The sequence below is a fragment of the Molothrus aeneus genome, chromosome 8, assembly GCF_037042795.1.
Source record: "Molothrus aeneus isolate 106 chromosome 8, BPBGC_Maene_1.0, whole genome shotgun sequence".
Taxonomy (NCBI): Eukaryota; Metazoa; Chordata; class Aves; order Passeriformes; family Icteridae; genus Molothrus; species Molothrus aeneus.
In genome coordinates this window covers 4,883,867-4,909,485 of record NC_089653.1, presented here as the reverse complement: position 1 = coordinate 4,909,485, position 25,619 = coordinate 4,883,867, and the positions used below count along the sequence as shown (strand labels likewise).

Genomic DNA, 25,619 nt, shown 5'->3' with positions numbered 1-25,619 from the left:
TAGCCTATCATAACTACTATCATTACCATATTCATGTTACTATTCTCCAATCACTAAAAGTTAGTGCATTACAGTTTAAGCTAGAAGTTGTTATTCAGTTTTCTTGCAGTGGAAAATTCTGAGACCTTTTTTCTACTTGCCACATCAGCAGGCTTGTTTGCCTGTGCTACCTTCTTGCTTGGAAAAAACACCTTCTTGTTTGGGGTGGGTTTATCCTTTGCTCTAAGCCATAAAAACCCCTTCTAACTAACACAGCCTTTGCCTCCTTGGTTATCCAGTGAGACTGGCTCAGCAATTCTTTTCTTCTATATCAAAACTTGCTTTCATTTCTATTCCTTCATCAGATTCTACATTTAAAAATCTTTCTGCCAAGCACACATATCTGTGAGACTTTTTTGTCAAATTTCATCCTTCCTAACACTAAACTATACTAAAGAATAGAGAAAGGATACTTCCAAAAGGCTTAACAAGATACTAATGAAAAACTCCTGACTCCTTCCAGAGTCCCAACACAGCCTGACCGTGATTGGTCATTGAGTCAAAACAATTCATGTGTTGGATAAACAATCTCCAAACCACATTCCAAAGCAGCAAAACACAGGAGAAGCAAATGAAATGATATTGTTTTTCTTTTTCTCTGAGGCTTCTCTGCTTCCCAGGAGAAGAATCCTGGGCAAAGAGGATTTTTCCTCTTTGAAGATATGACAGTGACATCCCAGGGCTTGATAGGTCCTAGTAGAGGTGCTGCAGTTCGTAGCGGAGCTGCTTCAACAATTATTCATCTTTTCAAGATTACTTTCTATTTATTATTGCGTATTTCTGTAATATTTTGTATATATTATCTAGATTTCTAGTATATGAAGTAATTTCTGTGTTTAATCCCCTTCTCACCACAAGGGCTGCTCAATGCTTGGTGTGATGAACGCGGGAAGTGCATCCTGGGTTTCCTAACACAGTGCAGGATTTTTGTGCCAAAACACCGGCTCAAAACCCAGGTGCTGGACACAGAAGTGAAGAATCAGAGCTGAATTCCATTCCAAAACTAAAAAATATTTAGGAAAAAGGTGTTTTTTCAAGAAATTAATCAAATCAAATTAGAGGATTCCAGTGTTTTTGCTTAAATCCTAAAATATTTTTTCCCAGCTTCTTAATTGCAAATGTTTCCCAGAGAGTTGGTTTTCTACCATTGTAGGGCAACATTGGAGATACTTTTTGATATTTCCTCTTGCCTGTTATACACTGAAGAGATTCCAGTAATGGGCTGATAAATTAATTCAAATTAACATCTGCAACAAGTTCCTTTCAACTAAAATTTTCAGGTCTACTCATATTTAAGATCACTGCATTTGGACTTAAAGGCTCCATATCTATTCATTTTTTTTTATTTTTATATATTTTCATAGATTTATTCTCTACTTAAAAATCATATTCACAAATTTACATATACATTATATTCTGGTTCATAGATTTATAAATCCATTTATTCAAAGATTTACTCTTTAATTAATTATCATATTCACACCCCTTTTCTCCATTTTGGATGAAGAGAAAAAGCCTTTTAAAGAAGTTTGGAAGAGCTTGACCAACTTCTGTACCATTGGGATGGCAGATCATTCCCAAACTGCTCTTCCTCTCCCAGAACTCTGTGGAAGAATTGCTTCCATAAGTCAGTTCATCTTGCACTTCATTGGTGGCTATTATCTGAATTGCAGATTCCTTAAATAAATGAAGCAGCCTTATTTTTCCTTGGCATCTGTTAGATTATCTAAACATCATCAATCTCTTTTAGGAGCTCTCAGGAATCTGCTTAAATTAATTTCATCCAAAAATCCCATTTTTCCAATCTAGACATCTGACTTGGAGTTGGATTTATAGCAGCCCATTGCAAATAAATTGTATTTTTATGCAGATAAAATACAAATAAAATTTTATTTTTATTGTATTTTTATATTTCATTATCCAAAGATAATGAAAGGAATTTTAGAGTTAAATTAAAATCCTGACACTCGTGGTTTGTTTTTGCATTCCAGCCTTTTTCACTCCTTTTCCAAAGGAATCTCGTGATTTTTGAAAAATATTTCTTTAGTAATAAATCTAAAAATGACTCCTTTGAAATCCAGTATCCAGCACAAACCTGTAAGGTACTTATAAATTATTTATCATTTAATAATCACAAAAGAATGGCATCTTCTAAATAATAACCAAAAATGATGCTCCTTCATTATTAAAAGTATTTTTATACAGTTTTGAAATATGCTAAGATGAGAAAATATAAATAAAATAATAATTACATTATTTATATTGTTATATAAAAATAATTCAATATAAAGAAACAAGTCTAAAAATGTGCCTGCTTAAGAAAAAACTGGAGAAATATTCATGTTTTCATGTCTTGTTTTCATTCCCTGCCGTAATTCGTATTTCTGCTGACTACAGAATTGTTTCCAGGGTATCAAAAATAGCAGCCAAATGCTGTTCAGCTCTGGAAGTTCTGATTCTTTAAACAAGTCATTAATTCTGGAATTTGATGTGTGGAATAATTAAGTAGCCTGTAGTTTATTACTCCCGTTAGAGTCACTGTTATGGGCAGTTGTTGGAAGCAGAATTTATTTAACCTTCCTTTTTATCTCTTTTTTTTGCAACCAAACAGATTCAAAGAGTAAGTATTTATTTCCAGCTTTGCTTCTTCCAACTTGCACAGGAATACTGACAAATTTTGTTCTCAACATTTATTAAATATAAGGGGTTTTTAAATCCCTATAGTCAACTTGCTCCTGAACTCCTGGTGTGATGAGTTTAAAAGTGATTTATTTTTATGGCTACTCGGTGTCATTGGGGTATATCAGGCACATCACCCTGGTGGTGCTCCCCACACGAGGAGCTTTGTTTTCTAGACAGGGAACAGAATTTTTTTCCACTGTGATTTCACTCCATTTTAAAAAAAATCAATTTAAATTTTTTTTTAAAAAGGGTTTTTTTTTGGGACAAACCATTCGTAGAACAGAAATTTCCCAGCCAACTCCATTAAGAAAAAAACGAGTTGGAAGTGGACAAGGAGAAGTGGAATCAAACTGAAAGAAATAGATTTAGATGGGATATTGGGAATGAGGAATTGTTCCCTGGCAGGGTGGGCAGGCCCTGGCACAGGGTGCCCAGAGCAGCTGGGGCTGCCCCTGGATCCCTGGCAGTGCCCAAGGCCAGGCTGGACACTGGGGCTTGGAGCAGCCTGGGACAGTGGAAGGTGTCCCTGCCATGGCAGGGGTGACATTGGATGGGATTTAAGGTCCTTCCCACCCCAAACCATGCTGGGATCTGGGAAGCTCTGGGATTCCACCGAAACAGAACTGGGAGCTGATAAATACAGGAGAAGATAATCATGTTGTTACTTTGATGAAGACAAAATCCAGGGGATGTTTATTAACCACAGGCCAAGAACATAGAAAACCTCCCATTTTGGCTTTCTTTGGGGCGTGTTTTGGGGTGTTTCTGATGAGTGTTTCTCCTTCCCCCTGTGGCTCTCCAAAGGCGACAGGCTGAGTGTGCCAAGACTGCGAGGATCCAGATGGCTTTGCCAGCAGGAAAACCGGCCGGAGCCGCGGCCAACAACCTCTATGAGGAGCTTGGAGACAGCACCATGTGAGTATTCCTTGAGATCCATCCAGATCCAGAAAATCACTGCCCTGGCCCACCTGGGATAGTGGGAGGTGTCCCTGCTCATGGAATGGGATGGGTTTGAAGGTTCCTTCCAATCCAAGCTATTCTGGGATTCTACAAAACCACTTCATGCAGTCTCTGTGCAAAAGGTTTCCTTCATTCCCCAGCTGCTTGGGGTTCTCCAACAGCCAGAAAAGGCATAGGCTGGCTCTGGAAGGAGGAAAAAACCCAATTTAATCTTCTTGTAATGCATGGGAGAACTTTTAACAGACTTTAGGTGGGCAAAATGGTCTCACCAGATGGTTTTCCTAAGAGCAAGATCCTGCAGCAGGTCACTGCTGCCAGGATTGGATTCCTTGGCACATCCAGGCCAGCACTCCACGTTTTCCAAAGCTGTTGACTAAACACATCCAATAAAATTCATTCTTATCCATTGCACTCATCTGAAATAATTCCCTGAAAATTGCTGCCCCAAAGTCTTCATTTCCTGTAGTAAGATGTGTTCAGTTTGTTGGGGGTTTTTGTTCTAAATTTAAAGCTGTTTAAATATTGAAATTAAGGGAACTATCAAAGCAGAGAAACCCCTGGTAGCTCAATAAACTCAACTTTTGCCTCTTACATGCTCATAAAATAATAATCTTGCAAGGCTGACACTCTTTTCATGCCTCTGTAAACCTGAAGTTGATGGACTCCAATAACAATTTAACTCTCAGTAGGAAAATATTCCAGCCAATTATTATTTGTGTGATATTGGGGGGGTTGTTTGATAAGCTTTGCCACACTTCTTCATCTCTGTTTATACTTGAAAACCAAGGAGTGCTGAAGAGCCCAGCTTGAGTAATATTTGAGCAGGTAGGGAGTGAGGGGATGGTGGAAATGAAGATTGCTCCGTTTTCAATCATGATTTGTTTTGCCCAGAAAGTTGAAATTTTCCAGCTGATGTGGTGGAGTTTATAAAATGTTACAGGGCCATGACAGAGCTTTAACTCTCGGACAATTGGGTGCAGTCTCTTCATGTGGAATAATTCCAGGGCTTGAGCTTTTCTGGGTAAATAGGAGGCTAAAAAATGCTGGGAGTAGGAATAGTTTCTCCTAAGGGCTGAATTTTTGCTTTTTGCCTTTGTCAAGTTATGCTTGGGCAGGAAGGGAGGAAAAACGTGTGAAATAAAGTTTTTTTGGAATGGGAGCACATCAGTTTGTGAGTCACATCTGTACCCTTATGCAGGGAGGTGCCATCTGGATAAAATTAATCTTTTTTTACAGTAAACCAAATTTCTGCTGAAATTAATTATGTGATGCTAAACCCAGAAAAATTCTCATTGGGCTTTGTTTTATCTGCAAAGGTTTTTTGGGGTTTAGCACTGCCCCAAAGAGGTGCCAGTTCCTAGATCTGCAGTATTGACTTTGAGGCTTAGCTTTATGTTAATTTGGACAAAAAATAGTCTTCATTGCACCCAAAAAGGTGCTGTAGTTGGAATATTTTCTCTCAGATATCTTTGCATACAACCAAGGCTTATCTGTCATGCTGAGGAACTGATTAAACACAAAAATCCTTCAAAGATAAATCAAAATCCATAGGATTTGCAAGAAAATAACAGGCTTCAATAAATATAATTACAAATTAACTTTTTCTTCCCCATTAAATATTTTACTTCAGGGCACAGGTATACCTTAGGAAATTCTTATTTGGGAAAAATCTTTTATTGCCATTTTTTCATGAGTTTTAGTACATTGTTCCCTGTTTTAGTTGTCCTAAGTCTGTCATCTTTCATTTGCAGTGTCTTGTTTGCTTTCTTTGGTGTTTATAGCAAATGAAATGGAACAAAGCTCTTTAGTTTTAAATCTGCCTTGTCTCACCATTTTCATTTTTCCCTGTCTCTGGATCCTTAGGCATCAGTAAGTAAGCTTATTTCATATTCTTAATATTTGTAGCTGGTAGAAATTAGTTAATTTTCCTTCCAGCAATTCCCATCCAACCTTGCAAGGTGAAGTTCATATTTTATTTGTCCATTGAGCAGAAAAGACATTTACTGGGAAGTTGCAATACTTCTGTGCTTCTTTATCCCTCTTGTTGGAAGCAGAGAGAGGAGGGGTGATTGCTGAACTTGAAGGGCATTATTTCTAAAGCCAAAGGGTCAAAAAAGCCAAACCAACACTGAGTGCGTGAACAGAGAGGTTTGCTGGGAGTTCATGGGTTTATGGCTGGGTTTAAACCTTCCTTGGCTGTTAATTCCAATCCCATGCAAGGCCTGTAGTGTCTTTGAGCTGACAGAACCTGAACTCTCTGGTCCTCAGTGATGGAAACAGCTCCACACAAACAGAAAAACATGGTGGGGTCACCTCAGCTCCCAGAGACCTCATGTGGAGTGAGGAGGAGGCTGAGGAACTTTTGAAATAATCTGCTCCAGTGGCAGAAAGGTGGTGGCACCTTGCATGAGCCTTCTGCTGGAGGGGCTCCTTCAAGTTCAGTCGCTGCTTCTCTCACCTCTCCGTAGATGCAATGCTTGGCTGACCTCAAAGTTGGCTGCTTCAGAATTCAGAGTTCCTTTATAGAGGGACCTGGAGCTGCTGCAGAGAGCCCAGGGCAGGCACCAGGATGGGCAGAGGGATGGAGCAGCTCTGCTGGGAGGAAAGGCTGGCACAGCTGGGGCTGCTCACCTGGAGAGGAGAAGCTCTGGGGTCACCAAATTGGGGCCTTGCAGGGCCTGAAGGGGCTGACAGAAAAGATGGAGAGAGACTTGGGACAAAGGATGGAGGGACAGGACCCAGGGAATGGCTCCCAGTGCCAGAGGGCAGGGCTGGATGGGACATTGGGAATTAGGAATTGTTCCCTGGCAGGGTGGGCAGGCCCTGGCACAGGGTGCCCAGAGCAGCTGGGGCTGCCCCTGGATCCCTGGCAGTGCCCAAGGCCAGGCTGGACACTGGGGCTGGGAGCAGCCTGGGACAGTGGAAGGTGTCCCTGCCCATGGCAAGGAGTTGGAGTTAGGTCATCTTTAAGGTCTTTTCCAATCCAAAGCCTTCTGGGATTCTCTAATTAGTGTCAAGTAAATTATTTTTATTCATTCAGCCCAGAGGAAACCTTAGGCACACTCAGCTCTGGCAAGCTGCAGTGCTTGGGGAGAGTTTATTCTCTTTGTGATGCTTTGCTGGGGGTGTTTTTCAAAACAAAAATGAGAGAATGATCCCTGGGAGAATGATCCCTGGGTTCAGTGTGGGAATTCCAGTCCTCCTGGCTCCCTGGAACATTGGGAAGCTGAGCATTCCCTGCCTGGGTGGTCCCCTGATCAAAACAGGAAACAAAAGTTAAGAAACAAAAGTGTTTTGTTATTAAATACAACCCTCAGGGGACTTTTACATGTTAAATAACGTAGAGGAAAAAGAAGATCTCTTAGTTAACTCCTTCTAGGTATTTAAATTTCCCTTCCAATTTTGCTAGGGACTATTTAACCACCAGAGATTAATTTTTTTATTAATTTGGATTTGGTCATGTTTTCTGAGATATGAAACGACAGCACCAAAACCCACAGAACAATGTGACCAAGAGATCCAAAAACTTTATCTTCCAACATTCACAGAGTCATAGAAAACTCCATTTTTTTCTCCTAATCTTTTACCAAAATTTAAATTTTGGTAGAGACAAGGCTTAGAATTTTTAACTCAGAACTTGTGTGAAAATACTGGGCATCTCTAAAACCAATCTTAAACTGTATTTTAATTTGTGCAGGTAGATAAGATTGCTATCCATGTTGTACTTTAGCTCTGCCTGACACAGGTCCAAATCTTAAATTTCTCACAGTTTGAGAGAAAAATAAATCTCATTTCAGCCTGTGGTGAGCATTATTTAAAATAGGGCTCAAAGGGCACTTTTCTACCGGGCAATCTGGGGCTATTCCTTTTAAAATACTGTTTATATTCAAATCTGCTCAGAAGACTGTGATATTAAAAATATTTGAGGGAGGAAGTTAATGAGGGACTGGGAGGTGATAGATGCAGTCCAGAAAGTGGTGAGACCTCCCACTTTTGGTGTAGAAATTCGATGTCACCCAACCACAGGGGCTTTCCATTGGGTTCAACCTGATGAAGAGATGAAATTCATACACACAAGTGATGAAATTCATTCACATATTGATACTTCTGTCATGTTTAGTGTTTCTAGGTGATAGGCCACAGTATTAACTGATAATTTTGAAATCTAAGAGGTTTTTTTTAACAAGAAGTGAATTTATTTTTGAACTCACCAAGTAGCTACGCAGCTTCAAATTAAAGCAAGCAGCAGCTTGTTTTAATTTTTTTTCCTTCCCCCTTAAAGAAGATGCAAAAGTAAATGTCTTGCCAGTAGTAGATGTGCTCCTGCTGTTGGGTTGTAATTTGCTAGAAGTGATTTAATGGCTCTGATTGATTCATGTCATAAGTTCTTTTTTTCTCTCTCTCATAAGTACCTATGTCCATGCATGTTTCCTCACACGTGATTATCTTCTTTTCTTTCAAGTCTTTTTCTTCTCTACCATTTCCAACAAAGCAGGGGAAAAAAGTCAGTCTTAGAAGAAGGAGACCGACAGAGAGTTATAAGCAGCTTTGCTTCCCGTGCTATAGAGGCTCACAAGCAATCCAATATCAATGGATCCCTGAACAATAACCTCCCCAAATCCTCGAGTAACATCACTTTTTTGTCCGATGAGAACCCGCTAACGACCCGAAACCCGTTGTACGTGGAAGGTCTCCCTCAAAGCCCCGCTGCCTCTGGGTTCCTACGGAAAAGGAATGATACTTTAGATACTCTTTCTCCTTCAAGACTGGCCTGGAGAGAGGCCTCTTTTGGGGGCAGCCACCGGGCGTGGACAGTGCCCACTCACCTGACCAGGCGACACATGTCAGGGTCCCTGGCTAGGCCGGTGATCATGGACCCCATCCAGTGGCAGCAGCAGCAGAGACTCACGGGCAAGGAGGAAGGAGCTGAAAACCCCGATAGCCGTGACGATGTCAGCAGTCCACTCTTCCAAAAGATCAGTGGCCCCAAGCTGACTGTGAAGGAGAAGGCGAGGCAGTTTGAGGCGCTGCAGGAGATGAAGCAAGTGAGGTCTCCCGAGGTGAAATCCGCACGGTCGCCCACGCACGGCGCCAGCGTCCAGGAGGGAGAGAGTGCGCCAGAGCAGTCTCCCAAAAGCATGGTGGCTTCTCCCCACCTTCGCTCCTCCCCTCTGTCCTCTCCAACACCCTGTGCTGAAGGAGTTGAAGCAGAGGCCACCGTGGTCCCCGCTGTAATCGTCACTCACCACGACGACCCTCAGGAACATTCTCCTCCACCGACTCGCAAACCAACTCCTCCGTCTTCTAGGATAAAGAAACCACTTTGCCAAAGTTTTCTAGCTCCTCAGACCAAAGAAAATGTAGAAAGCATTCCAGATCCGCCCAAAATGCCCCCACCCCCTCCTCCACAGCTGCCACCTCCACTGCCACCACCACCTCCATCCCCTCCTATGTTGCCACCTCATCCTCCGCCTCCACCCGCAGTTTCTCTTCCTTCTTCTTCTTCTTCCTCTTCTTCCTCTCCATCTCCTCTTAGCACACAGCTCCTGTCCCCTGCCAAGCATTCCAAATCCCCTGCCAAACAGCCAGCTGTCCCCGCCCCGGCCGCAGTGCCAGAGCCTCCTCCCCGCCGGGAGCTCAAAGGAATTCTTAAAAACATTCAGAATCTGGCCGCCATCGAGAAGTCGGTGGCCAACATGTACAGCCAAATAGACAAGAACCATCTGCTGCCCAAGCACGTCCCTAAGCTCAAGCCAGCTGCGACCCCGGAGCTCCCAACTCCAGAAGCCGCAGCCGAGCACAACCAGCAGAATGGGAACTTGAGCTGTGTAGTGGAGGAGCTGGAGAAACGCTTCCCCTCCCAGTCGACAGCTCTGTAATGCTCACAGGTGGATGTTCCCTGCTTTTTTTTTTTGAGTGGGAAGACTCTAATGCAGCACATAGTATCTGCCTCAGACTCTCCAGAAATCCTGACTTTCCCCCTTTTCTCTGCTGTACACGACTTTACCCACTCCCGATCCCAAATGGAGAGACGCTGTCCTTCCCGTTCGCTCGGAAATTTGTGATGTAAAATACAATTCTCCAAGTTGTTTTCTCAGAACTGCATCTTGCTGGTTCTTTGTCTCCTGGAAATTCTTGGGGGAAACTGTCCATTTTTACCCAAGGATGTGGCATAGACGGCAGCAGGCTCCATACTTCTTTAAGCAGCCTTCACTGTAGGTAACGTCAGTCAGATTTTCCTGCAGCTGTGATTGGAATCTCTTGCTTTGCCCATAAAAAGGAAGGAATTTTTCCCCACCTGGAAGGAATCTTCTGCCACACATTGGGCATCAAAGCAAGGAAGGCCTGGGAGTAGCAGGCTCAGCTTTGGTGAGCCGGGTTATTGGATGGGCCTTGAGCAGCCTGGGATGGTGGCCCTGCCCATGGGATGAGCTTTAAGGTGCCTTCCAACCCAGGCATTCCATAATTCCATACTGCATCTCCCTGCTCCTTGGGCTCTGCTCTGCTGACATTTTCTGGCAGCTCAGTTCCAGTCTGCAGTCAGAAGAAGGGTTTGCTCTTGGTTTCTCAGCAAATTCAGCTGTGTCCCCACTCCTGTTCTCCATCTTCTGCCTTCCATTGCATTTTTTTTATATTGTAACTGCATGTGAAAAATTTATATTTTCTAAATTTCTTTCATGTACAAAGCATTTGTTGTTTGTTTTTTATGATTTTGCATGTGCATGTTGTTGCTGTCTCTCTTTAATTTCCATGCTGGTCTGTCATGAGCTGAAACATCTCACTTAAATTGTAATAAAGTCACTCTGATTAGTGTCACCAGGTGAAGGGTTTCCAAGTACTTGTAAAAATCCACATAATGCGGATTTACTTACCAGCTTTTTTGCTCACCGTAGTCTAAATCAGATGTTTACATTTACAAAAGTATGTCAGTTATAAATTTATATATAAGGTAAATTAGCTTGTCCCTTGAAAAAATGGTAAGTAACAGCAGTTTGGGCATTTAAATGTTTGGTTCAGCTTGCAAGTTTCCTTTCAGTCCTTTGCCAAAATCTAAAAAGTTTAATATGACAACTTTGAAAAACCATCTTGGGAAAGGCAGATATTACCTAATGAAGCAAAACTAAAACTCCAGTTCAGTATCAACGTTGTCATTCTGAGCAAAAAGGTAATTAATTCTTTATTAGACTGTTTATCAGACTCAACATTTTCATGGTGCTTGGCTTTTTCTCTTTTCTCCTGTTTGGTTTTTTTGGGTTGTTTTTTTGTTTTGTTTTTGAAGTCTGCAGTTAGGACATGTCTGGATGCTTCAGTCAAAAGCTGCTCAAGGTAGTTTCTCTTTGTCCCAGTGCCAAACTCCATGAACACCCTCGCACAAGTTCTGCTGATCCATTAGAATTTTCCTTTACTTAAAACCCTTGTTGGGATAGGTTGTAGGATCAAGGTAGGTGTAGGAGTAGCTAAATGTGTGAGGGGAGGGATTATCCTATGGTCCTATTTTTGCTGTAACAGAATCTGTGTCATTTATGAGATGTGCACATTTTTGATGCTCACTTCTCCAAAGGTGGCACGACTCCAATGTTTTAATCATATCCCCAAAGCTCAGCATCTATTAGGTAGAAAATTTTTAGGATTGAAGAGCCAGATTGGGAATATGGCTTAAATGTTCCCTTCTGTGTCCCAGCCATGCTCCTGGTGAGGGGACAGTGGGAAGAGGGTAGAGATGGGCATGAAAAATTATTGGGCTGCTCATGTTCAGACTGGTTCAACCCCAAAGACAGAAATTCAGATTTAAGTACCCAAGTCCCATGTTAGAGCTTATAAACAGTGGCTGTCATGCAAATCTTTACATCCCCAGTGAGCTATGACACAAATAGGGACCGATTTTGGGGTGTGTAAGGTCACATAGCAAAAGTGGAGGTGTTTAGTCATTCACAGCATAAACTCCAATGGTTCAGTTTGGGTACAATTAATTGGGATGTTCCTTAAGAAAGGGTGGACATCACACAGAAACTCCAGTTTGAATATTTAATTTCATCATTTCAGAACAGTCTGAAATGGGGAGGGGGTCTTGGCAATCAGCTCTTCACTGATGGGGTGCATTTACTTTCTCATTCTGGAAATCTTCATGAAATTTAAAACTTTACAAAACTGGATTAATTTTTCTGGATATAATGCAACCTTTGTTGCATTTTTTCATAGCCTTTGTTTAAAAAATTACTCTGTTAGACTGGGAAAGAAGCTGTACCAGGGAAATTCTGTCCATTGAGATGTCTCGGTGGTGCAGGGGAAATTGTTTTAAACCACAAGAGGAGAGATTTAGATGGGATATTGAGAAGGAATTGTTCCCTGGCAGGGTGGGCAGGCCCTGGCACAGGGTGCCCAGAGCAGCTGGGGCTGCCCCTGGATCCCTGGAAGTGTCCAAGGACAGGTTGGATGGGGCTTGGAGCAGCCTGGGATGGTGGAAAGTGGGTGGAGGTGGAAGAGGATGAGCATAAAGGTCCTTTCCAACCCAAACCATTCCACAATTCCATGGTGCTGCAGTGCTACAAAGGATTAGATCCAGTATAGGAATTGGTAGCAAGTTGAACATCTGTAATAATTTATATTTATATATAATTTAGCCCTCCCAGGTTGCCTGATTTGGTCAGCTGGGGTCCTCTGTGACCCTGTCTGTATCTCTCATCCTTCCATCATCACCTTGACGGGGCCAAGTCCTGAGCTGGAATTGAACCACAGTGTTATCATTACTCATCCTCCTTCCCAATTTGTCCTCAGTTCCAGCTCTGAACTGCAGGAAAATCTCCATTTGAGGACCCAGGGCAAAACTGATAAGTAGTTGTTCCCTCTGAGGAGTATCTGTAGTATTTGGGATTTATGATGATTTTGCTTTTGATATGAAAAGAGATTGAAGTTGTGGAAGAGCAGATGCCTGCTGGGGTGCCAGGAATTAGGGAAATGCTGCTTTAGGCAAATCCCAGTTCCTCTAACCTCTTTTAGCAGGGAAATGTTGGGACATCTTGTCCACATGAGTTCATTCTGGCTTTGTCTCTCCCCTTGAGTACCAGCTATGTGTTCTGGCTGTCCTGTTACCCCACATGTTCACAGGCTCCATGGCCTTACTTCCCATTCCACACAGAAGATTCCCAGACTGCAGTGAAGTCTGGCTGAGAGCATTTCCCAGAAGCAATCCCTCCCTCTATGGAGAGCTTTCATTCCTTCCTGGAAACAAATGATGTTGTCCTGACCTTTGTCTCTGTGCCAGAATTGATCCTTGTGCTGTAGTGAATGAAATGGGTGTTTTATGCCTTTTGGGGACTTTTTGTTCCTTCTAATCATAGCTACACAAAACTTTCAAGAAATATCAGCAAAACTCAGCATGGTGCTATTTTTATGAAAGTTGAATTCCAAATTTAATTAGAATTACTCATATTATGCCTTTAATCTGCAATATAGTGCAATTAAGAGTAATAGACTTCCTTCTCCTCAGACCTCCTTTGTCTGAAGATTGTTGTAGGCGATATGGGAACTAAATCCAGCCCCCCTCAAGTGGGCTTTGAAGAGTCACAGATCATCTTTGGATGATAAATCTTCATTTCAGCTGGCCATGAGGTTTATATTATATAGGCGACAGCATTAATTCAATGCTGATAATCAATTCCATCTGCTGAATATTAATAGGAAGATTTAGAGATGGGGATATTAAAGAATTAAAAGGATTTCTCTGGTCTTTATTATTTTTTTAGTGTAATTAAAGACTTCCCCATGACTGCTGGCTGTGTCCTAGGTTAAGCCTAACATAATTTTGAGCATTTACCCTTTCCTTCTTAAAAACCATCATAAAAACAATCCAGATTTATCCTAAAGAAAAATTCCAAAGCCTAAATTTTTGTTTTGCCGAAACCATTTCAATTTTCAGGCACAAAACGTGAAAATAGAGAACTTGACAGACATAAATGCATTGGTCATGCCCAGGAATGGCTCCAAGAAAATTAATTAAACCAACAATAAATTCCCCATAAGATCAGAAGCACAAAGTCTGCGGCAAAATAACAGCAGATAGCAAAAAGAAAAAAAAGGGGGTTCTACCTCCCCCACACTGAGCAAATGTTAGGAAAGGTGTAATTGGAATGATAATGTTGGTACAAGAAATTAGTAATACACGCTCCAGGGTAATTCCTGATGGATACAGAAAGTCCTGGAGAAGGAGAAGTTGTTTCACTGCTTGAGCAGACGTGTGAGGGAACAGAGTCCCTCTGTGGATGGTGGCACAGCAGGGAGGGGAAAGGACAGGGCCTCTCCCAATCCCCCTTTCCCTGTGCTGAGTTCCTCTGGATGCTCTGGCTCATGGGGATTGGGGATTTCTCCTCATCCATTCACAATCTAAAGCAGGGAAAGATCCCAAAGCATCTCCAACCTTTCTCATGCAACAATCCCTGTGTCCAGAGCAAACCCAAAGGAAAACATATTTGGTATTAGAGATATGTATTTCTTTCCATGCTAATTATATTTCTAATTACATTCTCTTTCACCCCTCTCCAGTGAGAATGGTAATGGGCATCTTTGTGCAGGCTCACAGCATTATACTAATTTATTTCTTGTCTTTTTCTGACTTCTAGGCGAGGATATGCACAGCAAGAGGTAAGGCCAGAGCCCAATTACCTTTCAAATATTGATTATACCAGTGTGCTTTTCCCATGTAGCCCAAGAGTGTGGGCAGCAGGGGACTGGGGGAGTCTCCCCTTCTATTCTGCTCTTGTGAGACCCCACCTGGAATTCTGTGCACTGTTCTGCAGAGGAGGCCATGGAGATGCTGAGGGGTCTGGAGCCAGGCTGGGAGAGCTGGGAATGCTCAGCCTGGAGAAGGGAAGGGTGTGGGGAGACCTCACAGCTCCTTCCAGGGCCTGAAGGGACACAAGGGAGCTGGAGAGGGACCCTGCAACAGGAACTGGAGGGACAGGACACAGGGAATGGGTTCAGATTGACAGAGGGGAAATATAGGTGGGATATTTGAAAGAATTGTTCCCTGGCAGAGTGGGCAGGCCCTGGCACAGCTGGGGCTGCCCCTCGATCCCTGGCAGTGCCCAAGGCCAGGCTGGACACTGGGGCTTGGAGCAGCCTGGGAATGTGGAAGGTGTCCCTGCCCGTGGCAGGGGTGGGATGAGCTGAGTTTAAAATTCCCTCCCAACCTAACCCAGTCTGGGATTGTGTGTGGGGAACTCCTGAGTGCTTTAGAGACCAGAAATTGAAAGTGCTTCAAGAAGCTCATGAGCTGTAGATCCCCTGGGGGCTGAGATCCACTGTGGCAGGAGTGTGACCTCCAGACTCAGAGATTGCTGCTGAAGGAGCTGCCAGAAGGAGCTTCCCAGGGAATTCCCTCCACCCTGATGTGTTTTCCAGTGTCACACCCAATCACCTGCCAGGCAGGGATGGGGCTCCAAGGACCTCCCTGCAGCTCTGTGAGGTCTGCTGCTCCTGCAGTATCATTTTCTCCAGAAATGAATAACAGGGAGAAGAGTTTCCTTCAGTACAATCTCATTTGATAATTGGAAAGTTCTCCAAAATACATTTCTATCACAAAGATTGATATTTGCTGATTTTTTTTCCTCTCTTTGCACAGCTGGTTTGTGTCTCTTAATTTAAATATAGAACTTAGTTCTCTTGTCCTCTGACAGAAGGTCTTGAGTTAAATATGTCAGGCAATCACCACAAAAACTGGGAAGTTGGTTTTGTATTTAGGCAAAATAAATGGTGGACTGTGAAAGGATTTTACTGCATCAGGAGCTCTGTGTTCTCACAGGGGATGGAAGTCTCCAGCTGCCTGCCATAAAAAAGTTCCAAAGGACCTATGGTTTCAGGATTTTTTACTAATCTTAGACACCAATCATCTGCACTTTAATTGTTGCTGCCTAATTAACCACTTTCTCATTTTCTTTTGTAGCAACAGCAGTTGCTGAGACCTTCTCTTCTCAGACCAGAGGTACAACCATTTTTCATTTCTTAATTTTCTGTAAGTTTTGAAATGGTTTTTACATCATTTTCTAATAAGAACTTGTCTGTCTCAGGTAATTTTTTCCTCCTGGCTCTTAGATAAACAGCAAAGTTCTGGCATTGTGAGCCCAGTTATGTTATTTTAATTAAATACCTTAAATTTACTGCATCTTGGCTCTTCCAAGGTCAGGTTGGGTGGGGCTTGGAGCAGCCTGGGAGAGTGAAAGGTGGGAATGGATGGGCTTTAAGGTCTCTTCCAAACCACTCTGGGATCTGTGATTTTCCCCATGAGCATCTTTCAGTGGCTCCCACTGGCTTCATCCCACAGTTTCAGATTTCCCAGCAGAATGATTCCATTGCTCTCCAACTGGTGATTTTTTGCTGGTGTCAGTCAGCTGCTGATGGATTACTGCAGCTGGAGCTGAGCTGAGCAGTTGGTGCTGGAAGCTTTAGCACCTTGCTGTGCAGTGCAGTTGCAAATCTTTCTATTTCCAATCTTTTAGGCCCAAAATTATTTCCAGAATAAGCAATAAGAGCAAATGTGAGACGTTGGTATTTTTGTGCTACAGGATGGGGATCATTTCTGCAGTCAGAAGAAGTAATTACATAATAAAGAATAATAAAATCAGTAATTACATTTGGGCCTTTTTCACACTGTTTGCATTCAATCAGTGTTTCTCTTTTCCAGGAGTTGAGTATGGAGTCTGGCATTGATCCAGGGCAGGAATACTATGGCCAGGATTACTACAGTTATGAGCACGGGTATAGTTCCATTTTTCCTCTTTATTTCTGAAAGTGCTGCTTTTCCAGGCTGGTGATGTTTATTATTCCAGCAGTTAATCGTGGGACTTCCCTTCACCTAAGGATTACTTTAATCTTTGTGTCCACAAAGGCGTGAACCAACAACAAAACTCTTTTCAGAGGTTAAGGGGGTGTGTGATAACTCCCTGCTTCTTCAGGGATGTCATTATTCCACTTAGAGAGTGCACATCCCTTCCCTCATGCTGGGTTTATACCCTTAGTGTCTGTATTTCTGGTCCTGGAAGATTAATTTCTATCACTTCCTTCTCTTCTGTGTTCAGGGATTAATTCTTTCTTCTCCCAGTTTCCAGCCAGCTGCTGGCCTTTTAAATTTCCCTCAGAAAAACCCATCCTGCCTGGTGGCCTTTTAAATTTTCTCTCAAGAAACCCCATCCTGCCTTTAGGCATTTAAATTTCCCTCAGAAAACCCCATCCTGCCTGGTGGCCTTTTAAATTTCCCTCAAAAAAAACCCCACACTTCCTTGTGGCCTTTTAAATTTCCCTCAAAAAAAACCCCACACTTCCTTGTGGCCTTTTAAATTTCCCTCAAAAAACCCATCCTACCTTGTGGCCTTTTAAATTTCCCTCAAAAAAAAACCCCACACTTCCTTGTGGCCTTTTAAATTTCCCTCAAAAAAACCCCCACACTTCCTTGTGGCCTTTTAAATTTCCCTCAAAAAAAACCCCACACTTCCTTGTGGCCTTTTAAATTTCCCTCAAAAAACCCATCCTACCTTGTGGCCTTTTAAATTTCCCTCAAAAAACCCATCCTACCTTGTGGCCTTTTAAATTTTCCTCAAAAAACCCATCCTGCCTGGTGGCCTTTTGAATTTCCCTCAGAAAACCCTATCCTGCCTGGTGGCCTTTTAAATTTCCCTCAGAAAAAACCCCACACTTCCTTGTGGCCTTTTAAGTTTCCCTCAAAAACCCATCCTGTCTTTTGTTCTTTTAAATTTTCCTCAAAAAACCCATCCTGCCTGGTGGCCTTTTGAATTTCCCTCAAAAAACCCCATCCTGCCCTGTGACCTTTTTAAATTTCCCTCAGAAAACTCCATCCTGTCTTTTGGCATTTAAATTTCCATCAAGAAACCCCATCCTGCCTTGTTCTGATAAATCCCATTGGACTGCAGCTCTTCAGGAATTCCTGCTGACGTTCCCCAGAACTGATCCCATGGACGCTGCTCTTTCATGCCATGATTATTAAGAAAGATCCCCCTAAAAAACAGGTGGATTGAAGGAAGCTTGATGTCCTTAGAGAGGTTTTGACTGATCCAGCAGACCCCAAAATTCAGGTTACCCTGAGGGCCTTGTGGCTGTTGGAGCAGCAGGATATCTGGGATTTGGTTGCCACTGAGGGAAAAAAGGAGGGAGTAAAACAAGGAAAGCCGTTCCCATCGCTGTGGATGTGAACAAGTGCAGTGCTGGCAGTGTGGTGAGAGGTGTGAGCACATTTGGGCTGTCCTGAGGAGCTCTGGTGTCCCTGGCAGGTACGAGCTGCCGCAGTACGGGAGCCGCCGGCGCCTGCTGTCCCCGTCGGGGATGTACGACGAGTACGGCGAGGTGGTGGTGGAGAGCGACGGTGGCTACTACTACAGTCCCCACGGGCCAGCAGCCGAGGAGGTAAGGAACCAGCTCTGGAGGGATCATTCTGTCCCTTTAACAGCTTGAAGGGCCACCAAACCTCACCAGTTGTACGCTGGAATTGATTGGAATTAGGTTTTGTGTAGATCAGTGTTAAGCGTTGTTGGCCCTGTAAAGTTTGTCAGCATTAAATTCCTTTTGTTTTCTAGGCACAGAAAAGAATTGCTGAGTTTCTGTTAGTATCCACATCTGGTTTTAGTTCAAAGAAAAATCCACTTAGACTTAGGTAATTCCATTTTATATCAGTACCAAATAAAGAAACATTCCAGTATTTGTGGGGGCCTACAAGGAAGCTGGAGGAGGACTCTTCAGCAGGAACTGTGGTGACAGGACAAGAAGAATGGCTAAAGATTGAAAAAGGGAAAATTTAGCTTGGATATTGGGAAGAAATTGTTCCCTGGCAGGGTGGGCAGGCCCTGGCACAGGGTGCCCAGAGCAGCTGGGGCTGCCCCTGGATCCCTGGAGTGTCCAAGGCCAGGATGGACAGGGCTTGGAGGAACCAAGCCTTGGGGATATTGGAAAGTGTCTGGGTCCATGGAAGAGGGTGGCACTGGATGGGCTTCAAGGTCCCTTCCAGCTAAAAGCACTCCTGGACTCTTAAAGTCTATTACTAATATTCTTCCTACAAATTATGACTTTGCACTGAGAAAAGCAGTACCTAAACTCCTTTGTCATAGAGTTCACAGTGAAATCTAAAATAAAAAAATTAAATGTCAGTGGCAATCAGAAGAAAGTCAATGTAAATGTTTATTTTGAGAAAAAGTCCAATTGTCCTGACTGCCAGATCTTAATCCATTATTAAATGAGAAGACAGAACATTTCAGTGTTTTCCCCATTGCAGAGTAAGGTAGTTGTGCATTTCCAGCCTATTCTAGAACTTTCTAAACTCTAAAATTCCCAACCATTTCCCATAATTCTGGTAAGAAAACTGTTCTAAAACAGGTAAGTTTATTTTGATGCTGGGAAATAAATGTTTCACCTTCTCCTACCCTATTTTAAGGTACAGGTTTTCACAATAACTCTCTTTCAAGTGGTAATCAATTAATTTTCATAATTTTCAGGGCTTGAGTCCAGTCAGAGGCCCTCCCAGCAGAGGTATAAGCCAGGCAGCAGGGCCTCAAATGGAAGGGAGACCTGTAGGTGTTGGGATGGACCTCAGCCGTGGTCCTGGAAGAGGATTTAGGAGCAGCCAGGGAAAAAGGAGGCTAAGGGGAGTGATGCATATAAGTCGTGTGGCAGTCAGTGCCCACAAACCAGGAAGAGCTGAGTCTGCCCATTCCCGGTGGAAGAAAGCAAAGATATTCCCAATGATCATGCAGAAAGTGAAAGGTAGGAAAGATTCCAGCTATGCCAAGCTGCTGTCGGCTCGCCAAGCAGATGGGGACAAACCCATGATGATCAGGGGAAGCTACTTCCAGAAATCCACAGATGCTAGGCCCTCCATGAGGAAACTAAACCACGTGTTGAAGCGCATCAGCGTCTCCAAGAAATTCCAGGAGGGCCTCGGCAAGGATTTGGCACGTGGAGAGGAAGGGTCTGAAAGGGATGAAGCCAAGTCGGGAGTTTCAATCAGCATCACGGCAGAAAGCGAGCAGGAGGACAGTGACCACGAGAGGAGGAGGAAGAGGAGGAGGAGGCGCACCTCAGATGAGTCCTCTGAGAAGAGCAGCAGCTCTGAGTCAGAAGACAAAGACTACTTGAAAATAACCCTGGATCAGGATGAGGCCACGGAAAGCACCGTGGACTCGGATGAGGAAACTGGAGATGTGGGGGATTCGGATGAGGACTCTGAATCCAGCTCCAGCAGCGGGTCGGAGGAGGACTCATCAGAAGAGGATGATGATGAGGAAGAGTCTGAGAGTGATGAGGATGGCAGCCTGTCCAAGAGCTCATCCACACGGAGCTCCTACAGCAGGTCAGGGACCAGTGAGTCCAGCAGCAGGCGAAGCACGGAAATGTCCAGTGTGAAAAGCAGGGCAGGCAGCTCCCGTGGCAAAAGCTCCAGCCAGAAATCCGTGAGCTCCACTGCCTCGGGTAGCGACAGGGACACGAGCTACAAGAAAACCTCGGGATCCAGCTACAAGAGCAAAACCTCCTCTGCCAGTGTGGAAATAGAGGACACCATAGAAGAGGTGTCAGAAGAAGAGGAAGAGGCAGAGGAGACAGCAGGTAGCTCAAACAAGGTGGTTTCTAAAACTGCCAACGCAAAAGCTGCTGCTGCTGTTGCTGGAGGGAGCAAAGGAGGGGTATCAGCTGCTCCTGGTGAGGACAGTGAGGAGGAAAGTGAAGAAGAGGCTGATCCAGAGGACAGTGACAGGGAGGACACTGCCAGTAAGAATGAATCTTCTTGCCTAGACAGTGAAATCAGTGCGACTTCCAAAGGTACCACAGGGACAAAAAGCTCAGGTAGCGCCACATCCGGGAAAACTGCCACGTCCCCTGAGACTGAGACTCAGAGCTCTGACACCAACAGGAAAGGAGTGAAAACAAGGAAAAAGGTGTCCCAGGAAAGCAGCCAGACCCAGTCAGATGAGGCCACGGGTACTGGAGTTACAGAATCGGAGGCCACGGGTGATTCCACCTCCTTTTAAAGAGGAGTGACAGTAGGTGATGGTTTGCAGTGAGGAGTGGCTTTGTTTGCTGTGCCTTCTGTGTGGTCTTTCCTAAGCAATGCTGACAGGCTGGAGACAGCCAAAAGGAAAGGGCAGAGTGTATTGATCCAGCATTTCACTGTTCTTGGGAGAAAACTGTGGAAAACCAAACAGTTTCCAGCCCTGTGGATATATATCTATAAATATACATACATATATATACACACACTATAGATATACTCAGTCATAAATACAGAAAGTTTTGTTTTCATGGAGCAGTGAAACATGGGATTTAGGGAAGGATGCAAATGATGAGGAGGAGGATGTAAAGATCTAAAAATCCTCCATGTTTTCATCCTATATGTTAATATTGTATTAACACATTTGCTAATCTTCAGGTGAGTTGTCTGCTGTCAAGGTCAGCTCTGTTTTCAGGGAGGACAAGTGGAATTGCAGCAAAACAACATTCCCAAAACTGCAGGGGATAACTGGGAGACCTGGCATTGGGCTGTTTCTGCATCACAGGATTCAGGTTGCAAACACCAGTGATGCACAAGCCAGGAATGCTGAGGCAGGAGGTCCAAGTGAGCTGGGTCAGGAAAGGAAATGGATTACTTCTGCCTTTCCTGCCTATCACAGTACAGTGGTTTTTTTTGTTTGGTTTTTTTTTTTTTTTTTTTTTGTTTTGTTTTGTTTTTGTTTTTTTTAATTTTATCATCTCTTTAAACTCGATCCATGGTCACTTACCTGCCCCTTTGTGTCCCCGCACAGCACAACATTGTATCTGCACAAAATGTTTTCATGTAAATCTCACTTAAACTAAGCAGGAATAGATCCATTGGAATATATCCATGTGAAGAACATTGTCTGTCTTTTTGAGGAACAATAAAACAGGCATCCAAGTAATTTTTAGCAAGTTTAACTTCTCAAAAGCTGAGAGTAATCACTTATTTGTACCTTGCATGATTTTTTCTCTAAAAACTGGCTTTTCTTGTGTTCCTGTGTATGTTTTGCAGTGGGGGTGAACTGTGATGGCATCTTAGTGCTTGGATTATTCATTCAGGAAGAGTAATAGCTCTTTTCATTGTGGTGCAAGGAGTCATTTATTTTTAAAAGATCAATTATAAATTATAATAACTAGTGGGGGTTGTGTGCTCACCATAGAGCAATCACTGCTACTACAGAGTCACAGCAGCGTGGAAATTGTGTGCATTAATTCTTTGAAAAAATATTTAAGTTATATAAACCTAAAGCCTGGTTTCTCCACCATCTTCCTGAGCATTTCCACTGATGCCACCTGTCTGGAACAGTCACAAAGCCTTACATGGAGCTGCTCTTTTTTTGTAACCAGCCGGTTTTGCCAGCGCCACGCCTGAGATTTTCCCTGGTGTATGTCCCGGGATTTTCTCTGCTGGATGTGTGATGCACACAAAGCAGAGCTGGCCAGTGCACAGAATTCACAATGCAAGTGAAGAAAACTTCCAAGACCTTTCTAGAATTTACACCCTGGAGTAGTTTCTTAAGGTATCCCTCACACAGCAGCTTCCTCCTCAGGGCCCTCCCGTTTCTGCGCACATCCAAGGGGAAAGGTGCAAAATTAATAGAAACCTATGAGAGTCATTAATCCAAGAACAGAAAGGGCAGGGAAATGAACTGCTGGGTTGCCCTGATATTTCTTTTTGTTGTCCAACAGTGGGCCAAGAAGAAGAAGATCAAGTTGGTGGTGGACCCGGAGTACGAGACCAGCTCCACGGGCGAGGAGAGCGCTCCCGACTCCAGCCAGAGGAACCGGCTGAGCAACCCCGGCTTCCAAGCCAACGGCAGCAGCAACATCTACGTGGCCCAGAACGGCTCCGTGGTGCGCACCCGCCGCGCCTGCCTGGGCAACAATTTAAAAGTCACCTCCCCAGTGAGGCTGGGGAAGCAGTTCAAGAAACTGGACAAGCTGGCGGTGACGCACGAGGAGAGCGTCCCGCTGAACACGTTGTCCAAGGGACCATCCCCCGGTGACAAAATGAACTCCAGGCCGTGCAGTGTGTCCTTTTCCTCTACTATAGGGGCTGAAAATGTAGTGACAAAGGCCGGGGCGGCCAAACTGAAAAGCACAGACGAGCAGGAATCGGTTGTTGACCACGAGGAAGCCAAGGAGCCCTTGGAGTCGCACAGTGAACACACACAGTCCGACGAGGAGGAGCTCTGGATGGGCCCTTGGAACAACCTCCACATACCAATGACAAAACTGTGATTTTAGTTGATTTTTTTTTTTTAATTTTGGTTTTTACTTCGGTTTATAATAAACTGCGCTTTTTATTGTCACCCAGGGGCAGACGTACGGAGTTTGTATGGTGCACATCCGTTGTCCATGACAAACGGCACGCTTTAAAATTCCCAGACAAAATTTGCACTCACATTTGGACCGATCCATTGTCCTCCCCAGTTTTGACAGGCTCCCATTTCACTAAACACTACTTGGGTTCAATTAATGAGTTCTTTTTGGATCTGGAGTTCTTGTTTAATAAACAGTAAACTACTAATAAATGCACAGCCCCCATTGGTTTAACCCTCCAGACAGTTCTACACCTGCCTGGCTTTGTTTTTCTGTATGGTACTTGTGGCTCTACTGTCTAGATTTGGGAATTGTCTATTTATGTTCAAGATTGATATCCGGAGCTCTGCCTTCTGACCTCAGAGTAATAAATTAAAAATAAACCCATCCGAGTCAATGGAGCAAATCCTCGGCTGCTGCTGGAATTTGAGTCCCAGTTCCAAAGTCAGAGCAATTTATGCAAACAACGCCCAGCTGGCAAAGTTATGGAATCCAAGTTCCTGAGATTATAGCACTGCCACTTAGAAAAGTGCAAGAGAAGCTGAAATAAGATAAAAATTGCAAAAGAGGAAGGCAATGTATAGCAATTAATCTTATTCAGAGCTACCTGGCCGTGGTTTGTTCATTTTCTTTTGTAAATTAGCTCGTTCCAATTTTCTTCTCCAGTCAATTTTTCATCTTTTCATCTCTTCCCACATCAGTTCTGTTTGCTTCTTTCCATGGTCTCTAGCTCCAGCTTTTGTGCTCTATCAGTAATTGTCATCCTATGGCTGTATTCCTCTGGAATAAAGCAGGATGATCCATGAGCCTGTGACAGTGGGAGGCACTAAAGAGGAGTTAATGGGAAGAGGATGGATCCATTCCCAAGCCCAGCTGGCTGGTGGGTTCAGCAGTGCCATCACCATTCCACTCTGCTAACTGAACACAAATGTGCTGAAAAGACAAATGGATCCCGCAGGGAAAAGGAGAAAAAGGGAATATTTTATGAGGTGAACGTGCGCAGACAGATCTGGGAAGGGCAAAGGGTCTCAGGACACACACACACACAGAGTTGTTTCCAAAACTTTTAGTACCCATTACCTGTGAAATACACGACATAAATTTAGGCACCTGGTTACAATTTCTGGTTTTACCTTGAGGTTTTGAGTGTGTTGTCACAGCTTGGGCAGGGAGCTGAGAATTTTCACTGTTTGGTGTCACCAACACCCAAAAAAAGACAAAGAAAAGTGGTTTTCTCCAGTATGAAGCAGCAAAAGAAAAAAAAAGCAGAACCACATTCACCTGAGAAAAGTGTCCTGTTGTGTTGTGCAAACTTTTTTGGGGTAAAACCAAACCAATTGTGAGAACAACCTGGATTCCTCTGGAAAGATTGGAAGAGCCAGCAGATAAATGTGTGTAACTGGCAAGGAAGAGATTGGCAGCACCATTCTCTTCCCTTTCAGCTGCTGAGGCCTCACCACCAGGTCTGGGTGAGGATGGACCTGCTCTGGCAGTAAAAGGACTTTGTGCTGCTGTGGCTGTGTTGGGTTTCCCTATGCCCAGGTTGTCCCCCAGCAGATCCCTGGGAATGTTTGTCTTTGGGAGCTGTCTGCAATGTGGTGTCCATGTGACTTCTCTGTCCAATACCTCCTTCTCAAGCTGAGGTTTCTGACCAAATATTTTGAGCAATGGTGCTTGTTTTCAGGCAAGAGAAATGCACTGTAGCCTCTCACACGTGGGGAAAACAAACCCACCAGATGTTTCTTTGCCCTGATTCCTTTTTCTTGGCATATTTGCACTTGGGACCGGCGCTAAAACAGCTGTTTGGAGTTAAGCTGGAGGCTGGACATACAGATAAGACTGATGGAAGAAAGAAAAAAAAAATCTATTCTTTGAAATAATGAGTAAAATGTTATATTTTAATCCTGTTTAAGACACTGTTATTATTTCACTGCCTCACTTTTATTGCAAAGTCTGTCAGTTCTGTTCCTGATCTTCATTTTCTCCCAATTTTCTGAGGGAAAACAGAAATTGTTTCTTTATTTCTGAACTAACTACAGCATGTGTAGCTCTGGGAAGGATCCTGGGGCTGGTGGTCAGTAGTGACATCCCTGCTTATTATCCAAGGGAAATTCCATCCCCATCTGCTCCTTTGTGCTGTCCAGGTGCTCAGAGCTTCTCCCACAATGCACAGAGATCACAATTCCCACTTTTTTCAGCAGTGAGGGGGCTGTGTTATCTAAAATTAACTCAATTTTAGCTAAACTTTTAAAAAATAGGAAAACTGTGGGGAAACCTTCCTCAGGTGGACAAGATTTGGGGGTGTGGGGGGTATTTTTTTCCCCTTTTATTTTCTAGAGGTGTCATCCTGTAAATCAATACAGAATTCCAAACTTTGCCTTTCGTGGGATGCCATGCCACAAATAACTCTGGATTTGAGGCTGTGAGCAGGCACTGGCAGCCAGATCCAACAGGAGGAACCTCACAGATTGAGCCAGTAAAAAAAAAAAAAAATCCCTTTTATTTCCCTTTGGGAAACAAGGCATTAACCCAGCTTTGGATACAGGGAGTAGAATTCCAGATCTGTGCCTTGGGATGGCATTTACAGCTGT

At 43.6% G+C, this 25,619-nt stretch overlaps 1 protein-coding gene across 1 annotated transcript in view; it reads left to right on the top strand.

Annotated features, from left to right (window-relative positions):
- LOC136559720 (protocadherin-15-like) overlaps window positions 1–24,930 on the top strand; it is a 767,555-nt gene extending 742,625 nt beyond the window's left edge. The window contains exons 46-52 of the mRNA XM_066555080.1: window positions 3,526–3,636; window positions 14,298–14,319; window positions 15,620–15,658; window positions 16,358–16,431; window positions 17,958–18,090; window positions 19,173–20,591; window positions 22,396–24,930. Of these exons, the coding sequence (XP_066411177.1) occupies window positions 3,526–3,636; window positions 14,298–14,319; window positions 15,620–15,658; window positions 16,358–16,431; window positions 17,958–18,090; window positions 19,173–20,591; window positions 22,396–22,947 (2,350 nt within the window). The 3' untranslated portion in view covers window positions 22,948–24,930. The remainder of the gene's footprint in view (window positions 1–3,525; window positions 3,637–14,297; window positions 14,320–15,619; window positions 15,659–16,357; window positions 16,432–17,957; window positions 18,091–19,172; window positions 20,592–22,395) is intronic.
- Window positions 24,931–25,619: the final 689 nt, after the last annotated feature.